This window comes from Micromys minutus (genome assembly GCF_963924665.1).
Source record: "Micromys minutus genome assembly, chromosome: 21".
Taxonomy (NCBI): Eukaryota; Metazoa; Chordata; class Mammalia; order Rodentia; family Muridae; genus Micromys; species Micromys minutus.
This window is the reverse complement of record NC_137956.1, coordinates 49,245,994-49,272,473: the sequence shown is the minus strand read 5'-3', so window position 1 is coordinate 49,272,473 and position 26,480 is coordinate 49,245,994. Positions and strand designations below refer to the sequence as shown.

At 47.3% G+C, this 26,480-nt stretch overlaps 1 protein-coding gene across 2 annotated transcripts in view; it reads right to left on the bottom strand.

Annotated features, from left to right (window-relative positions):
* Window positions 1–1,670: 1,670 nt before the first annotated feature.
* The window catches only part of MYRIP (myosin VIIA and Rab interacting protein), a 157,440-nt gene continuing 132,630 nt past the window's right edge, over window positions 1,671–26,480 (bottom strand). For both annotated transcript variants that reach the window (XM_080934275.1, XM_080934276.1), the window contains exons 12-17: window positions 19,347–19,541; window positions 12,995–13,156; window positions 9,529–9,633; window positions 9,360–9,420; window positions 7,270–7,388; window positions 1,671–3,651 (exon numbers count right to left, since the gene is read on the bottom strand). In XM_080934275.1, the coding sequence (XP_080790401.1) occupies window positions 3,619–3,651; window positions 7,270–7,388; window positions 9,360–9,420; window positions 9,529–9,633; window positions 12,995–13,156; window positions 19,347–19,541 (675 nt within the window). In that variant the 3' untranslated portion in view covers window positions 1,671–3,618. The remainder of the gene's footprint in view (window positions 3,652–7,269; window positions 7,389–9,359; window positions 9,421–9,528; window positions 9,634–12,994; window positions 13,157–19,346; window positions 19,542–26,480) is intronic.

Below are 26,480 nucleotides of genomic sequence, written 5' to 3'. Positions count from 1 at the left end.
GCAATTAGGTGTGTATGAAGGAAAGTGCTGTTTGCCTACGTGCCATTAAAAGCTCCTCAGCTTGCTGGCTTTTCTGGCTATTAGCTTCCCCGTGTGAAAGGCTGATGGGGTGAGTTGCTCTCCCACAGGAAGTGGTTCATATTCCTTATTGCTTTCATTGGCACTGTTATGTCGCAGGTGCTAGTAAGCTTTTGAAGTCGGATGGTTTTAAAAGGATCATTCAGTATTAGCACTACACCAGGATGCTGTTAGAGATGTAAATGAGAAGCACCGGGTGGGGCCGGTTTGGATAAGCATCCCCAGTGATTCTCAGCACATCTGAGAGTGTCCACTGCATGCCATTTCCTCAGACTGGGTGATGACAAACCCAAGACACAGTGTCACCCAGATCTAGCTTGGTGACTCAATGAGTTTATTGGGGACACTTGTTGGAACATGGGTGAGAAGTTACTTATTGAACTATGATTAACCCAGAGTAGGTGCATCATGGGTGATGACTGAGAAAGCTGTATTTCTGGAGTATCAGGAACTTCTTGTAGGCTCCACAGATGAGCTGGGAAAACCTTAGAGGGGATGCACAGGTCGTTTACGTTTCTCACAAAGCTTTCTGCCTTTCCAGAAAGGTTTAGCTTTGAGGAAAGTTATATTACAGCAGTGCTCTAGATTGACAAGCTGTTGGCTTTTGTCCTTCCATATACGTGTTTATTCCAAATTAGTAGAGGGTTTCTACTCCCATTCGTGGTTGGCAGGAGTGTCCTGGGCATACCAGGATGTGACAAACTTCCAAGCCTGCAAAACAGTGGGAGGAGTGACTGACTATTCATAGCGCCTACAGAGGCAGGCGAGGGACTCCCCACTGACATCTGGGTTAACCTCTAGGGTCTAACCGACTCAGGGTTCTTACTTGCAGTGTGTGAGCAGTCTGGGCCAGACCATTCTTTGCTGTGGCTGTCACCCTGTGCAGTGGATGATGCTTGGTACCTACTCCTGCTGCTAGAAGCAGTCTTCTGGGGGCATAGGCCGAAGCATCCACACGGGCCAGGGAGGTGGATGTGTCAGCAAAATACATGTGCAGGTGTGAGGATCTGAGTCCAGATACCCAACACCCAAGTAAGAGATGCAAACAGCCAATGTCCACACCTCTAATCCCCAATGTGCACTGGGGAACACAGAGGGACAGGAAGGTAGATTTCTTGGAGCTTGCTGGTCAGCCAGTCTAGGCAAATGAGGGAGTTCCAGGTTCACTGGAAGTCCCCGCCTCAAAAAGTAAGGTGGACAGAGGTTGATAAAGACACTGGCATTAATCTCTGACCTGCACACGTGGGCACGTGTACATACACATGCTAGTGTACACTCATGCATACATACACATCTATAGATATATAATATACACAGACAGATGAAGTGACAGAGAGTAGGTGTCATCTAAATATCTAGAGGCAGGGGCAAGGCAAAATCAGAACTGACCTCCTCAACTTTGGAGTTGCTGGTTCTACCTCCAGAGAGGATGGGTCGTTGGGAAGCTGCCTTGCTTCACTAGAGAAAGAGACCCATGTGGGTGTAGTGAAAGTAGGCAGGGACAGGGACAGGGACTCCTAGACTCTTCTCACCAAAATAAGCAAATAAATAAATACCACACACACGCAGACTGTTTTCATAGGTGACTTTACTGCTTGGTTGTGTTTCTCTTGACAGTGATTCTTGGCCGTGTGTGTGTGTGAGACATGAAGGCGTTGAGAAGCCATCAGAGATAGTATCCTTCTCATCCTCATTTTCTTAAACCACCAAAATATTTCATTTATAAAAATTAATCTAAATATAAATATCAACACTAAAGATCAAAATCAATGATGACAAAATAATTTCTGGAACTATAGCATGTTTATGGTTTAAATAGTAAATTAAATCTTTGTACTTATTTGGCACAAGGAAACCTTTTATAAAAGTTCAAATGCCATAGAACAGGCTTTTTCTCTGTTATTATTATTATCTTTTTTGCAAGGCTTACACAGTGCACGCTTTTTCAAAAGAAAACTGAGTATTTTAACACTGTTAGCACAAAGGCAGCCTCCTGCCTCCTAAGGAAAAACGTCCTGTTTGCAAGTCAGATCTTTTTGTTGTGTTTTTAAAACGTCGTTTTAGTGTGAACCAAACCCACTGGATAAAATGCCAAAGGTTTACTGTTTCCATGGAGTTCTTTCTCTGGGGTGACACACACATCAGCAGGAGCATTATGGGAAGACACAGGGACCCCCATCAGCAGCAATGGCACACAACACAGGGAGAGCAGTTCATTCAAGTCTGCACAGGAGAACCAGAGAAGACAGGGCTGGGCTTCTGGGGGCTGGGGGGGGGCATTCCAGTTAGAACCAGCTCACATGTAGGGCTTCAGCAAGTTCACTGGTCTGACCTTCCGTTATGGATTCTGGAAAACCATAGGAGAGAGACACTAGACAAAACTGGGCACACCGTGTCCTCCAAAGCCAGCACTAATGGCCGCCGCCGTGCCTCCTCCTTTACCCTCTCCTCACTGCGCCCCTTGATTCAGAAAGTTCCAGAAGCCGACGTTAAAAACCCGCTGCAGGCGCCCAGCGAGCACAGCACAGTGTCAGTCCTATGTGTGTGAATAAACACACTTTATATAGGCATGCATTTATTCCAGCCCCTGCCCTGAGACAGACAGTGAACCTGGGGCGAGGGTCACCTCTGTGGCCGTCACAGTCGGCACTGCTTTGCTCTAAGGGGGTTTGCTGACCACCTTCATCATAACTAGTGTTTTGAATCCTGTTGAATTTGGCAGGAGATGTATTTTGGAGCACGGAACACTTTTCTCGTGTGTTTCTGTTCTACAATGGCCCATTCTTGACCAAGCCACAGTACATTGACTTTGAACAGTGTCGTTTAAGTCAGACTAATAGTGACATTGTCCCTTAGGCCCCTTTCCCCCTGAGTCAATCCATGCAAGAACCCCGAATTCAGAATAAGATGTGGCTTCAGAGAGACCCGGGAACGACATTGGTTGACCAAAGCTTTTTGTTCTGTGGTTGCTTACTGCTAAGCAATGGGGAGGACAGAGGCATGGGGCTGGGGTCTGAGGTCTGGGGGCTTAGCTGGAGGTGGCCAAGCATTCCCCAGTAAGACTGTTTCTAGGGCCCCCTGCTCTTAGCGTCTGTTTGGAGGTGACAAGCAAGATTAAGGAATGGTAACAACCCCCACCTTCCTAGCCCCCAGCTCCTCTCCATCAGTTTTCTATTGGACGATCTGTTGATGGGAATTAAAAACACACAGGGCTGGTAAAGACAGCACACAGGAGCAAACCAAACAGGCACAACTGAACACAGGGAGGGCCCTGCTGTCGGAAGCCAGCGTCTGGATATTCGGTCTCAGATTCCCCTGGGAGCCTAAGGCAGAGAGAGAGTGGGCGAGACGTTGCAGACGGAGACAGGCCCTCTGGGTGAGGCGTCAGGACAGCCTGGTGCAGCAGGGCACTGCAGCCGCCCCTCCCCCACGGCTCTCGCCTCAGTGGAGATCCACACAGTACTTGATGGCTGTTGGGTCAAGGCACTGTCGTGTGCAGCCGGAGGCAGTGGGTCACTGGCTGTGTGTGGGGTTCGAGCTTCAGTACATCACGGCTGACTCCGGAACAGGCTCCTGAGGGACGGAAGTGATGGGAGAGTGTCACCCACGGCCACCAGCTCCTGACAAACTAAACTGGTCACAGGCAATGACTGGGCACTTTCCTCCTCCCGGGGTGTACTGAAGTTTCCCAGGTAGGTTGAGCTAGAGATCTGTGTTTGAAAATGGCCTGCTGATTCTTAGGAAACTAGGATTTCTGTTGCGCGTAGTTACGTGTTACGTGTAGTTGGATTCTTTTCTGTTATGCGCAGTTGGATAAGCAGCTTAGCCAAACTCTAATGCTCACATTACAAACTCACAAACCAATTGGCATTTGTTTCTGGACGGACTGAGAAGGGAGCTCTTCACCAACCAATCAAACCCAGCAAGGCATTTTCCGCCCTCAAGGCAGGCCCCAGACTTGTCTACTTCAAATGAAGACATCCTCCTCCTGTTCGAGCTGAACACCTGTCTTGAAATCTACTTTTTCCTGAAAGTAATGCTGCCCTACTTTTGGAATTTTAATACATATGTTCATTTTTTTAAATTAAAAAACCACAGTTTTTACACGCATGGCTATTTTGCCTGTATATATGTCTGTGTGCCCCATGTGTGCCTGGTTCCCTTGGAGGCCAGAGAGAGTGTCATATCTCCTGGAACTGGAATTACAGATGGTTGTGAACCACCACGTGGGTGCTGAGAACTAAACCCAGGTCTGCTGGGAGATCATCCAGTGCCTTTAACCCCTGGGACATCTTCCCAGCATCTCCTGCCTTTAAAAACAAAACAAAAAACAAAAAACCCTTTCCTGTTATTTTAAAGTAATTTATATACTCATTTACTTGTTTTTGAGGTGCCAGGGCTTGAGCTTGGGGCCCCATGTTCTGAGCCACATCACCAGCTCTCTTGGGTGATTTTTCATTTCACTAAGAAGATCTTACTGAAAAGAAACCTGTATGTGACACGTGCCTCCTCAGAGCCGGGGCTCCGCTCTGTCCAGTTCTGTAGGGGTTGAGCTGGAAAGCACCCGTGCTCGCATGCGACATGGCCTCTCCAGCTGGTGGCACCCAGCAAGGCTGGATGAAGTCACACCTTCCCTGACCCAGCAAAGATAACTAGACTTGGAAAGGTCAAGGGTCACAGCCAAGCAGTGAGTGAAAAGTGAGAATACCGCGTGACTCTCAAGACAGTAACGGTGGTTCAGAGGCTGGGCCTCACAGTGTGCGTGTGTCTCCTGCTTCTGCGCTCAGGAGTGGAATGACAAGCACGAGGCAGACGGTGACAGTACCACAGCAGCTGGGTATGTCCGTGTATCCCTCCATCCCTCCCGCCAGTCCGCACACGGTCTGCCATCAGCATGGTGTGCACCGTGGACTGCACACAGGTCTCTCTTCTAACGCACCGTACTGAGTGTGGTCTGGAATTCCAGCGCACACACTGCTGTGCACTGTTTCGAGGCAGTGTCTTGTAGACCTGGTGTCCACTGTGTAGGCCAGGCTGGTCTGTATCAATCCTCTGTCAGCCTCCCTCACTTTGAGACGACAAATGGAAGCCACCATAATTCAGCTGTAAATTGTTTTCATATCCATTGACAAATTGAGTATTTGACTTAAAAATTTTGTATGAGTATGCATGTGTATGTGTATGTGTGTACATGTAATGTATGCATGTGTGTGCATATGTATGTGTGTATACAGCATCTATGAATGTGTGCATATGTGTGGTGTGTGCACATGTGCATGCAAGTGTGTGTACATGTGCATGCAAGTGTGTGTATAGTGTGTGTGTGTGCATGTGTCTGTATGGTGTGGAAGTGTATGTATATGGTATATGTGGTAGAGTGCATGTATGTATGGTGTGTGAGTATGTGTATGTGTGTGTATAGTGTGTTAGTGCATGTATATCTATGGTGTTTGCACCCGTATGTGTGTATATGGTGTGTGTGTGTGAGTGGTGTGTGTGTGTGTGTGTGTGTGTGTGTGCAAGCACACCTGTATGACCTGTATGTGGATATATGATATGTGTGTGAGTGTGCATGTGTGTATATGGTGTGTGAGTATGTGTATGCATGTGTATGGTATGTATAATGCATGTGAGTGAGTGTGCATCTATGTTGAGTGTGTGTATGGTATGTATGTGAATGGTGTGTGCATGTGTATGGTATGTGATCATGTGCATGTGTACAGTGTGCAAGTGTATGTATGGTGTGTGCATGTATGTGTATGGTGTGGGAGTATATGTATGTGTGTATATGGTATGCATGGGAGTATGCATGTATGTATGGTGTGTAAGTACATGTGATTGTGTATGTATGTGTGTATGTATCTATGGTGTGTGTGTGTGTGTGTGATGTGTGTGAGCACCTGTATGTGGGTATATGATGTGTGTGTATTGTGTGTGAGTGTGTATGGTGTGCACACATGTATGGTGTGTGTGCATGTATATAGTGAGCAACTGTGTGTGTGTGTGTGTATGGTACGTGTGCTCACATGTATGTGTATTTACTTGAGTGGAGGTTAGAGGACTTTCAGGAATTTGTTCTCTCTTTCCACTGTGAGGATCTGGAGACCAAACCAGGTTGGTGTGTATGTGCAGCAAGTGCTTTTACCTCTGTGCTGGACAGTTTTATGTCAACTTGACACAAGCTAGAGTCTTCTGAGTGGGGGAAGCCTCAATAGAGAAAACTCTTGAGATTCTGCTGTAGGCATTTTCTTAATAGTGATTGATGGGGAGGGCCCCGCCCACTGTGGGTGGAGCCATCCCTGGGCTGGTGGTCCTGGGTTCTGTAAGAAAACAAACTGAGCGAGCCAGGGGAGTGAGCCAGTAAGCAGCCCCCCCCATGGCCTCTGCATCGGCTCCTGCCTCCAGGACCCTGCCCTGTTTGAGTTTCTGCCTTCGCTGTCCCCAGCCACTCAGAATACGTAAGCCACATAACCCTTTTCCCGCCATGTCCCTTTTGGCCATGGTGTTTCATCACAGCAATAGTGAAGCAAACTAAGACACACTGTGAGCCATGTCACCGGTGACAGTGTCTTGCTATGTAACTGTGGCTCAATGGGACCTCACCACACTGCCCCGACTGCTCCCAAACTTGCAGCAGTGCTCTTGCTCCTTTATGATGAGATTACAGATATGATCTCCCGACTATCTGCGGGTGTTGTTTCTATAGTGAACACTCCCTTATCCCCCTGTGTGATTCCCAGAGTCTGGAACATCACCCTCTGCCAGGTTCCTTGTCAAATTTAGGGGCAGCTGCTGACTCTAGGAAAAGGCATCTGTGGCTAACAGAAATTTACAAGCGCGTATGGAGCATTCCAGAATAAAAGCCTTACACACCCATTTCCCTCATTTCTCTCCAGAATAAAAGTCCCTACATACCCATTTCCCTCATTTCTCTCCTATTATAGCTGGTTCCTAAAAAGAGCTACATAGAGGTACATCTGAGATGACAGACTCAGGTTAAAGAGGTCAGCAGTGCCACACAGGATGGCACACACCCTCTCCAGACACCTCTCCCCAGATCTAAGGCAAGTCAGGAGACAAGAGAGAAAGGTTGTTTCCTGAGGCTCTGCTGGGGCAGAGGAGGGAAAAGCCTGGGGGATGGAGGTGGGTGGGGGAACTGTCACGTGATGTAGTAGGTGCAGATATGCTTACCGTCAAGGCCTTGGTGTCACCAGCACTTGCTGTGGGCCTGTTTGTGGAGGAGCCTCGAAGAAGGAAGTTGCAGTTAAAAGTCTTCATGGGGGTCTCAGAAGATGCTTCAATTTTTTCAGCTATAAAGGAAACAAAGAATCAGAATTAGATGCTGGTGAAATGTCAGGAGGATCTGGCCTCACTTTCCTGAAGGAGAAGCTCATTAATTAAAGCACTTGACCAGCCATGCGGGCTCTGCAACACTGACCCCCCTCCTGACCAGCCATGCAGGCTCTGCTCCATGGACCTGCCTCCCCCACACCCCACCCAGCAGTTCCCGGATCTCCTCATAAACTATGTCACACTCATCCGTTACCCAAGGTTGGCTTCTGGGGGGAGGGGCAGGCCGAGACACGTCAGTACATCTGGAGAGATGGCTCAGGAGGTAGGAAGGTTTGCAATGCCGGGGTTTGGATCCCAGTACCATGTAAAATAGCTAGTAATCCAGAAGGGCTGCTGAGGTGATTGGCCACCAGTCTAGCCCCATACAAACTCTCACACACACAAACACACATACATCCTACCTACATGCATGCCTTCTATCTCACACATGTTCACACACAAACCATGCATGTACTCTCACACTCATACACACACTCAAACACCTACATCAACACACTACACACATATATGTGCAGTCTCACACACAAACTTGGACACTCAAACCCCTACTCATGCACACCATCACAAACTTACTCACATACATGAACACACACACATATGCATGCATATGTAAAATGCTTAGAAGCACACTTCTACCCATATACTCCTTTTCACAACCTCACACTCAAATTGGTAGAAACTCCCACATTAACACACTGACAAGTCACACACTCACACAACACTCTCACATACAATGACACACAACAACATATTCATGCTTCTACATATTTCCTCAATAATGTACACACTGTTACACAACAAGTCCACATACACACACACACACACACACACTTGAACACTCTTGGACTCACATGCACACCCATATCCCCCACACTCTCACACCTCACAGTCTTTTACACACCATACATACACACTCAAATTTTCACACACATTCACCCTCACGAATACACATATGGACACTCCCCACCCATAAACTTTTACAATATACTAAGACTATCAACCACACACACACACACACACACAAAAGCATACATTTCATATACTCCACCACAGACACATCAACACAGGCAATCACTCATATCTAATCTCACACTCACATACATACTCACACTCATTTGCACACTGAGTCCCACACCCTCACATGCCCTAAAGCAGCCTCTCACCCTCACATTCACACACACCACCCTCATATACATACTCTCACAAACAACTCACCTGTGCATACTCACACCCTCATCCTCCCAGACTTTCACACATACATTTGCTCACACAGGCACACTGACATACACCTGTTCTCAAACCTGCAGGGGGTGGGTCTGGTGCTGCCCTGTATCCCAGGGCTAAATACTGCAATCTGCTCACCCTCAGCGAGGAGATCCTCACATACGGCAAGTGACGCTATGCAAACCCTGCTCCCCAGTGTAAAGTTAACTGGTCAATGAAAGGCCTGTGAATGGTCAGTAGAGGAACAAAGGATTGAGTGCGGAGTCTCAGGTAGGGACCATGAGAAAGGAGAAAGAGGACACAGAGGAGGCCTCCATAGGAAAGGCTGGACCATAGCCAGGAGAAACACCAAGTAACAAGTACATTAGACTAGCTTAAAACCTGCTCAATCCAGGCTTACAGCTTGTGAATATATACCAGGACTGTGTGTCTTTTATACGGGCTAGCTAGAATATTAGAATCTGTCTCTCTCTCTCTCTCTCTCTCTCTCTCTCTCTCTCTCTCTCTCTTTCACACACACACACACACACACACACACACACACACACACACTTGTACTCATTTGTTCTCATGCACACCCTCTCATACACTCACAAGTAAGACAGATCAGCAAGGGCACACTGGATCTGGCCCTCACTCTTTCTCACACTCAGGGCCCTGGGTTCTTCCAACAACCCCAGCTTGGTGTTTTAAGTGCAACACACCTTTCACAGGAGGGGCAGGTAGTTTCCTCCTGTGCTGCCTCGATGTGTCTATAGTTTGTACCTACAAAGAAACATGGCCGTCAGTACAGCTCTGCAGATCCTGGGCACCAGCACTTTCCAGGTCAGGCACTATTCTAATGGGGGGTGGGGGGATGGAAGGCAGACGCACCCGACTCCTTTGCTTCTGATCCCGTCTTCTTGTGAGACGCACACACGGTGAGATGTTTAAGCCAGCGACAGTCAGGGCTGAGATTCGGCTCTCGATGTCAGAGATCTTCATGCAACAGAAAGACAGGCTTAGTAAACACTGAAGGGAAGAATCCTGCTTTAAAATGTTATGGACTATAAAGGATGAACGAATCTGTTTTTGCGTCTCCTCATCCATTTACTTATTTCTAGTTTTCTTTATGAGACAGGGTCTCACGTAGCCCAGGCTGGCCTGAAACATGCTATGTAGCTGAGGCTGACTTTGAACTCCTGATCCTCCTGCCTCCACCTCCTAAGTGCGACACAACACCTGGCTTTCTCATTCATTTAAATTCTACCAGTGACTGGTCTATCTGGTGCTGCGAGGAGATGAAACATGGACCTGCATGAGTTGACGTTTCGAGTTTTACAGCTCTAGAGTATGTCAACAGCCCTATTGGAGTAGTCACAGGGACAGACTGAAGGCCTGGAGCACTGTGGGAAAGCTGGTCCAGAGCCACATAGGTCCGAGTAAAGTCTGTTAGGGCTAGGATAAGGTTTTAGTTTGTTTTAAGAAGGAACTGGAGCCTCCTCAGGGAAGTGCTGCTGAGGTAATAAAAATGTCAAAAAGTGAGACCTGCATCCTGTGATGGTGGCATGGTTGGCATGGGAACAACCAACCACTCCCTGAGTCATTCAAGGACAGACCCCATGCCCGGTTCTGTAGACATGGCCAAACAACCGTGGCTGCAGAGGTCACAGGCCCTGCCATCACCTTGCTAACTGGACACTTATCTTTTTTATGTCAGTAGCTTAATGCAGCTTCCATTTGCCATCAAAGAGGCTTCTGCTGGGAGTGGTCAGTGGCTGAGACGCACCCTGGCCCAGGTACAGAAGCAGGGGTGGAGAAAGTCTGAGAGCAATGTCTGGCTCGCTCGTTTTACGAGACAGCATCTCTCACTGGCTCGGAATTAGAGTTTAGTAAGGCTGGCTGGCCCGAAGCCCCAGTGATGAGCCCGTCTCTGTCTCCTTGGTAGTGGGGTTACGAGCTTATTTCCCCCCTGTTTATAAAATGTGAATCTGGGGACGGGAATCAGGCCCTCATGTTGCAAGGTAAGTACTTCACCAATGGCACCGTCTCCTCAGACCCGGCCAGGATGCGGTTTTAAGATGTAAGGACGGTAGCCCATACCAGGGGTTTGTATTGAACTCCTGCTGTTTATTTTTAAAATATTTATGTATTTATAAGATATGCGTGTGTTGAGGCGGTGCACATGCTATGGCACATGTGTGTAAGTCAGAGAACAACTTTGTGGATCCGTCTTCACCCGGGGATCCTGGGGGAGGACCCAGGTTTCCAGGCTTGTGTGGTAACTGCCTTTATCTGCTGAACCATGTTGTTGGCCCTCCTGCCGTTTCTTAAACTAGAGAAATGTAGGGACCTCCCCCTTATATCTTAAGACATATCTCATATAGCCAAAGCTAGCCCTAAAATCATGCTAGCCCTAAAATTGCTCTGTAGCCAATGATGCCTTTGAACTCCCAATCTTTTTTTTTTTTTTTAAGAATTATTTATTCATCTTATGTATATGAGTACACTCGCTGTCTTCAGACACACCAGGAGAGTGTGTCAGATCCCACGTGGTTGCTGGGATTTGAACTCAGGACCTCTGGAAGAGCAGTCAGTGCTCCTAACCACTGAGCCATCTCTCCAGCCCCCTGAACTCCCACCCTTAGTCTTCCTTAACCCGTGCGTTACAGACAAGGACCACCACGCCTAGCTATAAATCGGGTGCATTATAAAGGAAATAAAATGACATGGGTTCCTGAGAGATCACAGTTAGATTATGGCTAGCGCTAACCCACGGGAGACAAGGGCACCTTCACAAAGGCCACAAAGAAATAGTTGTGGACAGTTAGACAGCGGAGATGAGACTGCGCAGTGGAAACAGCCGTATCTATGCCCCGCTCCTCTCAAATGGCCTGGGGACGGCCATCCATTTGCTCCTTTACTTACCCCATTAAAAAGATGTTTTTTTTTTGTTCATGTATACATATGTGTGCACTTTGTATGGATTTGTGCACAGGTGTGCAAGTACCCATGGAGGCCAGAAGAGGGCACTGAATCTCGAGGCGTTTGGCAGCTGTGAGCCACCTGGTGTGGGTGCTGGGCTTGGGGCCCAGGCCCTCTGCAAGAGTAGGATGTGTCTCCCCTGCTGCGCCATCTTGCCAGTTCCGGTTCCATTTTTGTTAAGTGTCAGGAGTCATTCCTTCAGGCTAGACAACTGTGGCCTGGCCTTTCTGTAGTTGAGTCCATGGTGGAGAAACAGCAGGAAGCAGCCCACAGAACGAAAGCGGTGATCTTGGAATGGTTGGGAGGAGATCAGCATAAAGCACCAATGTGTGTGCATGTGCGTGTGTGCAGGTTTGTATATATACACACGTGTGTGTGTGTAAGCATGTACATGTATGCACATGTGCTGTGGGTGCCAGGGGCTGACATTCCAATTGCTCTCCACCTTGTGTTTTCAGAGAGTATCCCTCACTGAACCTAGAGCTCATGATCTGAGTAGACTGGCCTGTGAACCTCAGGGATTCTTAAACCTCTGCCTCCTCAGCACTGGGATTACAGGCACCTGCCACCTTGGCCGGCTTTCTACATGGGTGCTGGGAACTGGACGTGGGCCCTTAGGTTTGAGGCAGACACTTTACTGGCTGAATCATCTCCTCCGTCCTCAGGATAGTCCTTAAAGGAAGCCCAGGGCAGATGACATAGATGTAAGATCTGGTACAGGAGAGGATGTCTGTAGGTGTAAGATCTGGTACAGGAGAGGATGTCTGTAGGTGTAAGATCTGGTACAGGAGAGGATGTCTGTAGGTCTAAGATCTGGTACAGGAAAGGATGTCTGTAGGTGTAAGATCTGGTACAGGAGAGGATGTCTGTAGGTGTAAGATCTGGTACAGGAGAGGATGTCTGTAGGTGTAAGATCTGGTACAGGAGAGGATGTCTGTAGGTGTAAGATCTGGTACAGGAGAGGATGTCTGTAGGTGTAAGATCTGGTACAGGAGAGGATGTCTATTTTAGAAGAAGTTTGTAGGATGGAGAGATGGATCTCTGGCTAAGGCACTTGTTGCTCTTCAGAAAACCCGAGTTTTGACTCCAACACCCACATGGTGGTTCACAGCCATCCAGAATTTCAGTTCCAGGGGACCCAGTGGTTTCTCCTGACCAAGCATGCATATGGTGTGTATACACACATGCAGGAAAAAATATACATAATTTTTTTTAAAAAATTAAAGAAAAGGTTTGATCGAGTTCTTTGCTATCAAAGGCCAGCTCTACGCAAGCCGATGAAGATGGCGGTCCTTGGTGGGCACGGTGACTCTGAAATGGGTCTGTGAGGTGGGGAGCTTCCTCTTTCAACCAGAACAGAGAGGAGGGGGCTCACCTGGAGCTCCGCATGATGCACCTGGGCTGCAGCTGCGGCCACCTGGTCCTCCAGGTGTGCCAGCTCTGTCTCACATGTGCTGCTGTGGATGCAGCGGGCAGCGTCTTCCAGCTCACTCAGCTGGCCCTCCAGCCCGTACACAGTGCCTGCTGCCAGGTACACCTGCAGAGACATCACAGTGCTGAGCCCAGTGGACTGGGATTGGCCAGGTTCTTCAGGGGCACCAGAAAGCTGGGGCCCCCACTTATCAACTCTTCACACTTGGATGGGGGCAGGAAACCTTTGACATCTTTCCTCTCCCCCAAGTACTGGGATATTCACGATGGGGGTTGTTTTGGAATCATTTACATGAAATGCTCTGTTGAAACACAGCAACAGATAATTACTGGGTCAAGTGGCAGTGGAGGTGACAGCGATGTGCATGCCACCAGCCATTTTTACCTGGGCTGTATCTACCCCAAATTATTATTTATACTTCTAACCCTGTTAATGTTCCTTTAAAAAAATAATGTGTTAATTTTTATCACAGCCAAGACAAAGCATAGGAAACAGATCCGAGCCCTGAGTACAGTCGGCATGCTCTGAAAGTCTGTTTTCCTGGCCCTGTGGGGAGGGGACACAGAATGCTTGCCACTGCGCACAGCTGAATAAGAACCTACCACCAAAGTGGAGGAGGAAGGAGTGCCAGCATGCTTATCCATCCAAGTACTAAGGCAGGAGATTCATACAACTTACTGTTTAAAAATCTCATTTGTGCGTGTGTTAGGTGTGTGTAGGTCAGGGAACAGCTTGCAGAAGTCAGTTTTCTCCTTCCACCATGTGGGTCCTAGGGGTTAGAACTCATAGTTAGGCTTGGTGGCAAGCCTCCCCACTCACTGAATCATCTCTCTGGCCCACGACTTAACTCATTGGATATTCAGGTGACCCTAAAGGTAGATACTGTCATAACCACTGTGCTAATGATGAGAATGTTTTATATCCCAGGAAAGCCCAGAGTCATCCCTAGTTTCACAACTGGGATGGGGTGGAGTCTCATGACGTGAGCGGAGGAGAGCTTCTATGTCCCTACCCTGAGCCTTAATCTCTGTTGGGATATTATCAAGTTTCACAATTCAGCACTCGGGGGTACAGACACACACTCTTATACGTGTGTATGTGTGTGTGTTAGTCCAGGCTTGACGTAATGCTACTCCATGAAATGTTACTCTAACCTGCTAAAAAGCAGCCTTCTTGAGAGCTGCCTGGGACTGCCTGCATAGGCCCAGATTGGGTGAAGACAATGGTTTCTTTGCAATGCCTGTGTCCAGTTCAAACTGGTCATCAATGCCTGCTAAATCAGCAAGACTCTCAGAGTGGCTGAGAGAAGGGGACAGGTATTCATTAAGGAAGGGTTATATAGTCGATGTCCCAGGGCAAAGAGCACTGCATACATCACTTTACTGCAAGAGTCTAGGAATTGTGTGTGTGTGTGTGTGTGTGTGTGTGTGTGTGTGTGTGTGTTTGGGCAGTTTATATCTTTGTCCATTGATTGTAAGCTTATTGTGTAGAGGGTTTGTGGATTGAGAATTTAACATATAAACCTGTTTGATAAGTTAATGATTGTAGACTCATGCTTTTACTGGGCCTGTGAAATGACATGTTTGGGTACTAGGCTTGGGAACTAACCACTTAGGAAATTGCACTCTGGCTCTGCACTAGAGCAGCTACTGGCCCAGCTCTAGCAGCTCCTAGTGCAACTCCTGGCACCTGATGTGGCTCCCGTGGAGTGAGACTTCGGGGGGGGGGCAGTAACAACAGATTACTTTTTAATCTTTACCAAAACACAAACAATTCAGACAGAGTGGTCCTTTTAGCATCGTGTTAGATGCAGTATTCATAAAATATACTTTAGAGGCCCAGTAGATAGTAGTACTTTTTCCCATGCTCACAAAGGGCAGATAGCTACTTAAGTGACCATGTGTTTGGGGCTACCACCTTTCTGGAGCTTTGGGGCAGCAAAAGAATCTTGGGAAGGACTGATGTCCTCTGCTCCATCCTGTGGATGGATGTCCTCAATGTGCCTATGGCCACTGGGTGTAAAGAACAAGGCAACAAGAACAGAAGCTAAAAGAAAATTGGTGTGTGTGTTGTGTGTGAGGGTTTGTGTGTGTATGTGGTGAGAGTATAAATGTTTGAGAGAGTACTGTATGAGAAAGAATGTGTGTATGTGTGAATGTGTGTGTGTGTGTGTGTGTGTGTGTGTGCAATCATAGGTTAGCACGAGTTGACATTGTCTTAGAACAAAACAGATGAGACAGGGCCTTCCTTAATCCTCTCTTCCTCTCGCTTCCCTGAGTAAATCCTGAAGTGGCTCGTCCTGTTGCTCACACTCTGGGTGTGGGAATGGCTGTGTTACCTTCTCTCTGCTGATCCTTTCAGGCCTGTCTCAATCCTTCACTGCCCTGATGTCTCCTGTTTAGCTGACATCATGTGCTGACTAGTGTTTTTTATTTTTTAAAAATTTATTTATTTTTATGTGTATTCATGTTTTGCTCCCATACATGTAAGTGCACTATATATATGCAGTATCTTTGGAGGACAGAAGGAGGAGTCAGATTCCTTGGAACTGGGGTTATAGAAAGTTGTGAATTGTCATATGGGTGCTTGGAATAGAACTCAGGTCCTCTGGAAGAACAGCCAGTGCTTTTAACTACTGAGCCCTCTCTCCAGGCACTGATGGTTGGCTTTAAATGTCAACTTGATACATTCTAGAATGACTTGGAAAGGAAATCTCAATGAGGGATTGTCCAGATCAGATTGGTTTATGGGGATTATCTTGATCAGTAGGAAGACCTGCCCACTGTGGGTGGCACCACTCTCTAGACAGATTGTACAAGACAGAGTGAGCTGAACACCAGTATGGGTGCATCCCTCCACTGCTCCTGACCATGGGTGGAATGTGACAGGCTACACTGAATTCCTGCACCGTGATTTCCCCACAATGGTGGAGAGTAACCTGGAACTGAGTGGAATAAGCCCTTTCTCCCTCAAGTTGCCCTTGCTAGGGTAGGTTATCACATCAACAGGAAATGAGATGAAGACACTGATCTTTATGACTTTTAGGACCATGCCTTCCTGGCCAATAGAACATACCAGCTCAAGGCTAAAGGCAAGAGAGCATCAGAGTTGTGTTGGAAGCCCACTCTCCGACTGTAGCTAGCTTCTGCTGACCGGGCACTCTCCCCGGCTCCAGCTTCTTCAGCTCTGGTTGTACCACCTAGGTATGGCACAGTCTCCTCCGTCCTGTTCTTTCAGCCCTCTGGTAGTTCTTACCTTGGCCCACACCTTAGTTAATAGTTTCCTTGCACACCTCTCCCTTCCCAGGTAGACCCCAGTAGACACAATTGGATTCTTCTCAGAGGCAGTTTGAAATCTGAGAGACACAGGTTTTCTGCCCAAGGAACTGAACTCTCACTGTATGCAGCTGGGGAGGGCGAGAGGAGTCCAGAGTGTGCTACACATTATGGGAGACAATAGCCGATCTTACAAAACTAATGCAATGGGACTGTGCGCCTTCGAATTTCCTGGGCTCGCCTCTAACTGAGTTGACAAGCCATTTATGAAAAGGTTTCCTTTGTTCTGTCTGATGTAGCCCCCCAACAGCCTCAGAAGCACTTCCAAGGATGAGTATTCAAAATAGAATGTTCTCGTTTATCTGAGAGTCCCAGCTCACAGCAACCATACTAAGAAGGACAGAGAAGATGGTAAGGTTTGGTCCCCAGGACAAGGGCAAGCTGGGGCTGAGGGGACATAAAGGATGAAACGCACTTTTTACAGTGCAGACTGACAAAAGCCATGGTTTAATGAACCCAGCTGTAGCCAGGGGCTGCTTTCAGAGCCAGCCCTGCCTTTTCCTACTGCTTAGCTGCCTTCCATCCGGGGCACAGCAGGGTGAGTCCCTGCTGCCCAGGGCTCTGTGATCTGCTGGTTTGGAAAGCTGAGGTGAAAAAAAAAATCTTTGCCACTCGTACTCAACACTTTATAGAATTCAAAGGGGCATGGGTGTCCTCTCTTCTGCAGTGAGAGGTGAAAAGCTGGAGAAACAGGGGGAAGGAGAGACAGGCATTCCCAGGCATTATGCTGGAGAACTGGATAGGGCTAGAGCAGGGTTAAAGTGGGGGAGGGCAATTGGCTTCAGACCCAGCCACTGGTCTACACTGGGGCTTCTGATATCCTGCAACAGTAGGTAAGTGGGCGTGTTTTGAGTTGAAAATATTAACAACCCCCTGACCCCTGAAAAACCCACATGATCATCCTATGCTGTAGAAATACACACAGAAGGCCTCACTTTCAATATGGTTTTGGCAGACAGGTGTTTTCTAAATACAATAGGAGAAAACTGCCCACTGTCAGCGTGTCCATGAGCAGGCATGTGTGTGTGTGTGTGTGTGTGTGTGTGAGCGTGCATGCAGGTGAGCATCTGGAGGTGTTACTCTTCAGGTGCTGTCTGATGTACATTAAAAAAAAAAGATTTATTTCTTTTATGTGAGCACACTGTCACTGTCTTCAGACACACCAGAAGAGGGCATCAGATCTTATTACAGATAGTTGTGAGCCACCATGTGGTTGCTGGGAATTGAACTTAGGGCCTCAGGAAGAGCAGTCAGTGCTCTAACCACTGAGCCATTTCTGCAGCCCCCTGATGTGCATTTTGAGACAGGGTCTCTGACCTGGAACTTACCCAGAAAGCCTTACCAACTGGAAAGCTCCAGGTCTCTCCTTCCCCAGTACGTTCCACCATGTCTGGCTTCTCCACGTGAATTCTGGGTTTGGAACTCAGGTCTTTAGGGTTGCACGGTAAACACGTTACCCACTAGCTGTCCCCCAGCCCAGAACTGAGGTCGTTTTACCACCTGCCCTCACCCCAGCAGTGCAGGGGCTCAGTGGCTCTCTACTGGGCCCAGCTTGTTCTCCACACACTCCCCTCAGGAAAGACTCCTGGTTGCCTAAACGCTAGTGTGGGAAGAACCATCATGTCCCAGGCTTGCCCATGAAGTTTAGATCAAGTATTATCTAGTACAGTCTTGCCCAGACATCTCTGATAGAGATCACCCACGTCTCATTAGGTCTCTGTTCCCACTTGGCTGCAAATGATGGCTACCCCGCCCTGGCCTGTCTGCAGCAGGAATCTGGTTAGGTTTGTTTGTCCTGACCCCTGAAGGTCAGTTGGGCAATCTTCTATCTCCTCACCTGCTCTCTGCTTGGCTATCGACTCCTGATCACCTGGGTCATACCCAGAGCCAAGCTCAATCTCTTCCCCAGTACAAGACCCGCTGCCAAGGTCCCTATGCCTACCCATCATGGCAGTCCCGAAGAGAGCTTGGCACACACCACTGAATATTCTTTTCTTTATCTCTGTCTGTCTGTCTGTGTCTGTGTATGTGTGTGCATGAGCACATACACATGTGTTTTACATGTGAATGCACATGTAAATGCAAGCCCAAGGTTGGTATCGGGAACCACCCCTCCATGATTCTTCTACCTTGTTCATTGAGGCAGAGTCTCTCCGCCAAAGCCAGAACTAGTCAAGGCAGCTAGTTTGGCTCACTCCGGGGACGCCCGTCTCTGCTTCGGAATTACAGGCTGGAATTATGTGCACGCCACTGCATCTACCTGGCATTTATTGTGGGCTTCTAGGGAGCTACAATTTAGTCCTCACACTTGTGTGACAAGCCCTTCGGTGACTAATCCAGCTCCCCATCCCCTGATTTCTTCTTTAGCACCCTTCCTATCCCCAAAGCCTCACAAGGCATGGATTCTCTACATCTCAGGACATCCAGCCTGCACACAGTAGGACTAAAGTGTTTTCTGGCTGTAGACAAGTCCAGGTCCAAGATACAACTTTCATCTGCGAGGTCTCCACAGCATCAGGATGAAGCTACTCTAAGATCACAGTCATGTTTGGCTTCGTCCCCCTTCCCTTCCCCACACCATCTTCCTTGAGGGAGAGGAAGTGGCCTGGTCACTGTTTGTAACTAGATAAAGCTCGAGTCTCAGCAGGTCTCCTGACTCCTCATACAGAAAGCCACCTTTGGGGTCACACTGTAGATGACGTTTCACAACTAGGAAATGATAACAGAAAACCACAGGTGGCTTTCTCTGAGCTTCGCTCCCCCACCCCTTCTCTTTCTCAATAGTTACTCAATTAACTCCTGATTTCATCCTTGCTTCTGGGGATCCTTGCCTCAGCCCTTCCTGAGAACACACCAGGCATGCTGCTGGTGTTTGTCCTTGAATGATTTGGGGTCAGCTTTAATTGTCTCTCTCCTTCACACGCGCTCACTCTCGGCTGGGCTCATTCACACCCTCTTACGTTTTCTTCCAAGGAGGTCAGCTGCTTGTCCAGTCTCATTTGGTCTGTCCCAAGAGGAAACATCCCACTTTCTCTGTCAGTGGAGGCTGGGGGGATCTCCCAGGGCCCTGCAGACTCCGCAATCAACTCCTCCGTAGCATTGATGACCTTCAGGACTTCTGTGGAGATGTTGCAGAGAGAAACAGCAGAACACTTCTGTTTGGTCCAATAACAGAAGGGGACAGAAGACAAGAACAGCACATTAACAACGACAAGGAAATCCTACAATATCCTGGCACCCATGATGAGGTCAGCTGTAATCACACACACACACTGTACAAACACACACACACACCACACACATTCATATATTCACACATACTACAAACACACACTATACATTAACTCACATATACCACACACATTCACATATATTCATTCACCCACACACATTCACACACACTACATACATAACACACATTCCACATATACTCACACACATTCACATACTACAAACACATACACCACACACATACTCACACACACATGCATTCTATACATTCCACATATACTCTCACACAGTCACACCACACACATTCTACACCATACACACACACATTCCACACCACACACACACACACTACAAACACATATACCATACAAACTCACACACACCACATACATTCTCACACGCACACCATACACCACACACACATACATACATCACACAATACACTCACACACCTGCAGAAACAATGGGACATAAAGGAAATCTACACAGGGATCTGGAGAGACAGCTCAGTGGTTAGGAGCACTGACTGCTCTTACAGAGGACATAGGTTCAAATCCCAGCAACATGGTGGCTTACAACTACCTATAAAGTTTTAGCTCTCTTCTGAAAATGTTCATACACATTAAATAGAATGAATCTTAACACACACACACACACACACACGTGTGTGCACAGCAGGGAACCCAAAGAAAGGCTGTGTGACTTGGCTTCAGTTTGGTGACTCAGTGAGTGACTCCTGGCCACAGGGATGGAGGGAGGAAGCAGAGCTTGAGCAAGAGCTCTCTGTGCTTTGTGTTTGTTATTGATTACTTTATTTCCTAGATGATATTGTATTTTCTCAATATCACTTCACTCATAACCATGTGAAATGGTATCTAAGGTGTGGTCCTGAGGGTGGCTCTCAGTATGAGGAGTTAGGAGACTTGGTGAGACTCTAGCTTTGTCTGCGATGGGACCTTAGCCAGGCTGCTCCTCAGTTCTAGAACATACTCTATCACACATACATGAGGGTACTGGCAACAGGCTCTTCTGAGGCTTGGCAGGCACTGTGTGCCAGTGCACATGGATCTCAGGCTAACCTCCTTTGCTTTCTTCTCTAAACAGGAAGTAACATATGCCAGCTTCCCTTGCAGCTAGGTCTGGTCCTGCAACAGATCGCTGAGCCGGAAGAGTAAGCCAACTACTTTCTGTAAAAGTTTTTTTTCTCTGTTTATTTTCAAGGTGTGTGTGTGTGTGTGTAGGTACATGTGTGTGTACAGGCGTGCAGAGCCCCATGGTTTCCACCTTGTGCACAGAGGCGGGGTCTCCCAGTCTCCCCACCTTGCTTGCTCTGGAGATCCCTTGTCTCCAGCTTCTGAAAGTTGTTTATGGGCATGTACACAGGTTCTGGGGACTCAGACTCCAGTCCTCGAACTTGCTGATACTGTGGCAAGAGTTTTAACCACTGAGCAATCTCCCAGTTCCAAGGCTTGCTCCTCGGAGTGGCTTCTGCCTCTGGTTGTCTCATTAGAGGAGGCTTCAGGCAACACCCGCCTCAACAAGGACCTCAGGGTTCAGTGTGAAGGGGCTGTGAATAAAAAGGAGCAATCCTGCTCTCCACGGCCTGCCTGGAAGTGGCCAGTTTACTTGGGTCTAGGGTAGGTGTGGGGGTAGGGAAGTTGAGATAACAGGACTTAACGGGCTATCCTTAGCGAGAGGAGCAAGACACCTGACCCATCAGCCAGAGCCACCAGGGGGCTTCCACAGCTAACCCTGCTCCTTGTGTGACTAGCCCTCCCTTATCTGGTGTAAACAGTCATGATGACCTTCCAAAAGTTTGCTATGAAGTTATAATTAGTGCTGCACAAGGCAGTTATTGATGGGGAGATGTAGACATTCAGAGGCAGCTGCTCAGGGAACCCCATTTTCAGCAGAAGTACAAAACTAAAGACTTCTTCAGTTTCTGTTGGACAGGACTCTGGAGCAATGAGCTGATCGAGACAACCAAGCAGTATTTGAGAGCCCAGAGAGGGTGATTCATCGAGGCCACCTACATTGCTCCAGGCATTAATTGTAAGATGGATCAAATGTGACTGTCATGGCGTCAGACAAGGGAGAGGCAAACATGCACAGGTGGTCAACTGATGAACTGAGGGACCAGGCCTAGGAGGTGCTCTCCTTTAAAAAAAATCAGGGTAGTTAGGAACTGAAGGACACTTGAAAGAGACAGAGAGATACAGACAGACAGACAGACAGACAGACAGACAGACAGACAGAGGAGAGCACCCCCAGCATCCTGAGGAGAAATGCACTTTCATTTTTTGGCACCAATATTTCTCAGCAGAAAATGGGACTTGGTTTCCACGAGACAGATTTTAGAACAGTCTAGTAAACATGTCCAGCCTGCGGCCTTCATCCAACATGCCTGATATTTTCATCCTATCTTTAAAGATGAAGGCACAGAGAGGGGACATGAGCCTAGAAATCTTGGTCCCCAAGGCCTGTACCCTTCCCACCACACCACCATTCTTGCATGCATGTGTAGAGATCCCTGGGCCCAGTGTCTGCAGAAAGGGATGCTTAAAGTCTCAGGGGCAGAGATGGAGAGGGGCTCACCACCCAGCAGTTAGGAACAGCTGCTGCTGAGGTCCAGCATCCAATCAGCGCTTCATACCTGCCTGCAACACCAGTCCCATGCAATCCAACAACCTCTTCTGGCTTCCATGGGTACCAGGCACATTTGTAGTGCACATACATACATGTAGTCACTCACGCAGACACATAAGAATTGATTTAGGAAAACCCCCGAGGGGCAAACAGGTCAGTGAGTAAAAGATGAATAGAAGGAGTTGAGAGGGACCCACCTATCACTCCACAGCTACTACCAACACATCTCAGTAGTAGCTTTTTGCCAAAGTCAGGGTGAGGCCAAGCCACACGACCCAGCAGAGAGCCACCCGGGGGTGCACTCCTGATCTGAGCCCACCAGAACTGGGTGGCACACACTCACCACAGTGAGAAAGAACACACACCGTAGCAGAACCCAGACCCATGGTCTGCCCATTGCTTTCTGTCCCAAACTACAGATGCTTCTAATTAGCAGAGCAACAGGCAAGGAAGCTGGTCCCCAAATGCCCGAATTTCACGGATTTATCTCCTTTTTAGAGGTAAGAAAAGACTCTCCATATGTCCCCACAGAGCTGACAGACATCTACAAAGAAAATAGTCCAAGTTGCTTCAGTTCTCATGAACATAAGGCCCTTGGTGGCACCTCTAAAACCCACCAAATAACTCCCCAATAGACTCACGCCTCTGAAGAGTGACTTCATGAAAGATGTACAGAGCTGTGTGAAGAAGTTGAGACATAAATAATAACAATAACAATAATAATAAATTAGCATATGTAGTAAGCAGCTACAACACACATATCAGAGATCAGAGGAGAGATGACCTCTAGGAAGGACTGAGGGATGTATGCATGTGTGCATCTGTATGGGTACACGTGTGTATACATGTGTATGTGTGTGCATGTGTGTGTATGTGTGTGCATATGTATGTGTGTGCATGTGAATGCATGCATGCATGTGTGTATGCAAGTGCATGTATCTGTGTGTATGCATGTGTGTGTGCGTGCATGCATATGTGTATGTGTTTGCATTTGTGTATCTATGTGTGTATATGTGTATATGTGTGTGCCTGTGTGTGTATGCAAGTGCATGTGTGTGTGTGTGTGTGTGTGTGTGTGTGTGTATGTAGACCAGAGACCAGAGTTCAACTTTAGCTGGAATTCCTCAAGAACTATTCAGTTTGTTCTTTTTAACAAATTAAAAAGATTTATTTTTAATCACGCATGTGGGTATGTATGTAAATAAGTTCAGGTGCCCATGGAACCCACATGAGGGCACCAGATCCCCTGGAGTTTGAATTACAGGCACTAGTGAGCCACCAACTGTGTGTGCTGGGAAGCAAACTCAGGCCCTTCACAAGAGCAGTACGCACATCATTCTCAACCCTGGGCTGTCTCCCTAGCTCCCAGTTCTTTCTTTGTTCGGTATCTCTTGCTGCCCTGAAGCCCACAGGCAGGCTATGCTGTCTGGCCAGGGAGCTTCAGAGATCTGCTTGTGCCCGCTTCCCCAGTGGTGGCATGAGAAGAATGTGCCACCACATCTGTTTGTGTGGGAACTAGGCATCAAATTCAGATCCCTGTGCTTCCTGGGTAGTGGCCAGTGTTGCTTGATTTATAATACCCCTGGAGGGCACCCCAGGACAAAGCCAGATGGAGGAGGCCAATGCCAGGGCTGTTACCTTTAACCCAGCTCTTCCCAGAAGGTACAGAGCAGACAGAAATTTTTTCCCCAGCACAGGAGTTGACTGTTGATCTGTTTTGCTTGTGTGTGATGGCTGCTCTCAGTCACCGGTGATTGATACCGATTGCTAAAATTTCTGCATCACTCACAGTAGCCAGACCACCACCAAGTTATATGCAGAAGGCCAGGGACACTTAAAAAATCACCCTCTGTATTCACGGTGTAAGGAGCTGGCCAGGCAGCCTGGGTGACCTTGCTACTTTTCAACCCAACTCTTCCTGGGTATTTTTGCCCAACCTTTGCTCTGCTCATCCCTGGCTTAGTTCCACCCACTTGGCCAGAGGTTCCCAGATGTCTGTCACCCGTCCTAACGACTTCCTGTCTAATCATCCTCATCTCAACTCAACAGCTTCCCCACAAAGACACACCACGTGCCTGGGTATCAGAGATCTCCCCCAACAGAACTTCAGTCCACTGACCAGGAGGCAGTTCTTTTTACCCACAATGCATCACAGCTTCTGCATCAGCCCACTGATTATTTGCTGAACAAATTGCACACGTGGGGACTAAATCCCCAACTTTGCACCCTCACTCCTCATAGGAGAAGTTGGCCATCTCCATTTTGTGGCTGCCTCCACCTGATGCTGGGCTCTGCGAGGGAGGCTGCCTGTTCATCTCTATCGTACTTTATGAGTATGTTTTTCTCCTGTGTTCCCTGAAAAAACAAGTGAAGCGTGGTTCAGATATCAATCACTTAAATCAAAACAAACAAACACACATTACAGGCTCTTGGTTCAGTGTGATGGCTTGCAGGTAAAGGGACTTGTTAAACCTGGTGACTCGAGTTTATTCCTTGGGACTCACACAATGGAAAGACAGAACTGACTCCTGCAAGTTTATTTCCATATGTGTGCCATGGCACATGCACAGACACACATGCACTCTCACACACATTCACATACATTCACATATGCACATACACACACATGTATACATACATGCCCACACATATACATTCAATACATATATACACTCATACATACATGCATGCATACTCACACACATATACACACTCACATGCTAAATATATACATACATACAAACTCATAAACACATACACTCACATACATACATATACACACATGCTCATACACACATACTCACATACATATACACACTCACACACATTCATATATACACTTGCATACACACATACAGACATATACACATACATGATCACACACATACGCATATATTTAATACATATATACATACACAAACACACTCACATACATACATATATAAACACATGCTTGTTTACACACACTCACATACTATATATATAATATACATACACACACTCATATACACACATACACTCATATACACATGCATACATACACACTTGTACAATAAATTCACATACTCAATTCATATATACATACATACACATTCTCATTCTCTTTCTCTCTCTCACACACACACATGTTAAAAAGCCCCACAGCATTCTTTTCCCAGTTAGGGGTGGGGAATGAGCAGGAATCATGAAATAACGTGAGTTATATTTTAATAAATCCCAGGCCCTACTTCAGGATCACTGCCTAACATTGTGTGTCAACATCTCATAAATTCAGTTGCTGTGACTTTAAGGCACATAAATGATGTCTTACTAAGCAGATCCTTTTCAGTCCTTCCTTAATTTTTCTAAACATCTCTAAACTATTTCTGAATTTTTTTCCATCAGATGATTTTGATGTTGGGAACCTTTTTGGGATGCTGACAGCTGGTTTGAGTTCCTGTTCTGAATTACATTAAACTTCTAACCTAATTTTGGAAGGAGTCATCTCTAAGCTGCCTCTCCTTCCAGCATACGGCCCCATTTCTTGGAGATCGTCAGTTTTCTTGCTAAGTTTTAACTTCACACTTTTCCTGTATTCGGATTCCAGTTGGAATTGGCCCCCTTCCCACCCTTCCATCCCCTGATCCTGTCTGAGAGTCATATATAATTTTTAGCTCACAGAAAGTTCATGGTGTCATTAGACACTCTTGAAACAGGGCTCTATGTGAGTCCCCAAGCCACCTGGGCCTGCTGGGTAGCTACATAAAGGCTGTGGTGTGGTTCATGAACGACCTCTGCTTTGGACAGGAAGGACTTGCCATCTGTATTCATCTGAGTTCAGAGTTGCCTTGTTTTTTTCCCCGTGCACTTCATGAGAAGACTCGCCATCTGCTCCTACCCAAGAGCTCAGTACTGCCCCAGAGCCCTTCCTATGTCTCCAAGGTGTTTTTCTCTCTCTCCCCAACTCCCCAGCCAATAACTCTTTCTACAAGCTTGAAACCTTCATTCCTCTCTCGGTGTCAGAAGACAAGGTGTTAGAGCTCTGTGGGGCTATGACCGTCTTATAAAAATAAAACACAACTACTTGTGATAATCAACAAAGGTGCTTCAAATTAAAAGGTTCCAGGATAACCGATATACAGACAGGTCTCTAGTGCAACTGTTCACTCACGTGGGCCTCCAGAGAACAGTTCTGTAAATTGATGTCCATGGTAACTTGTATCCTGACACATCTAGAG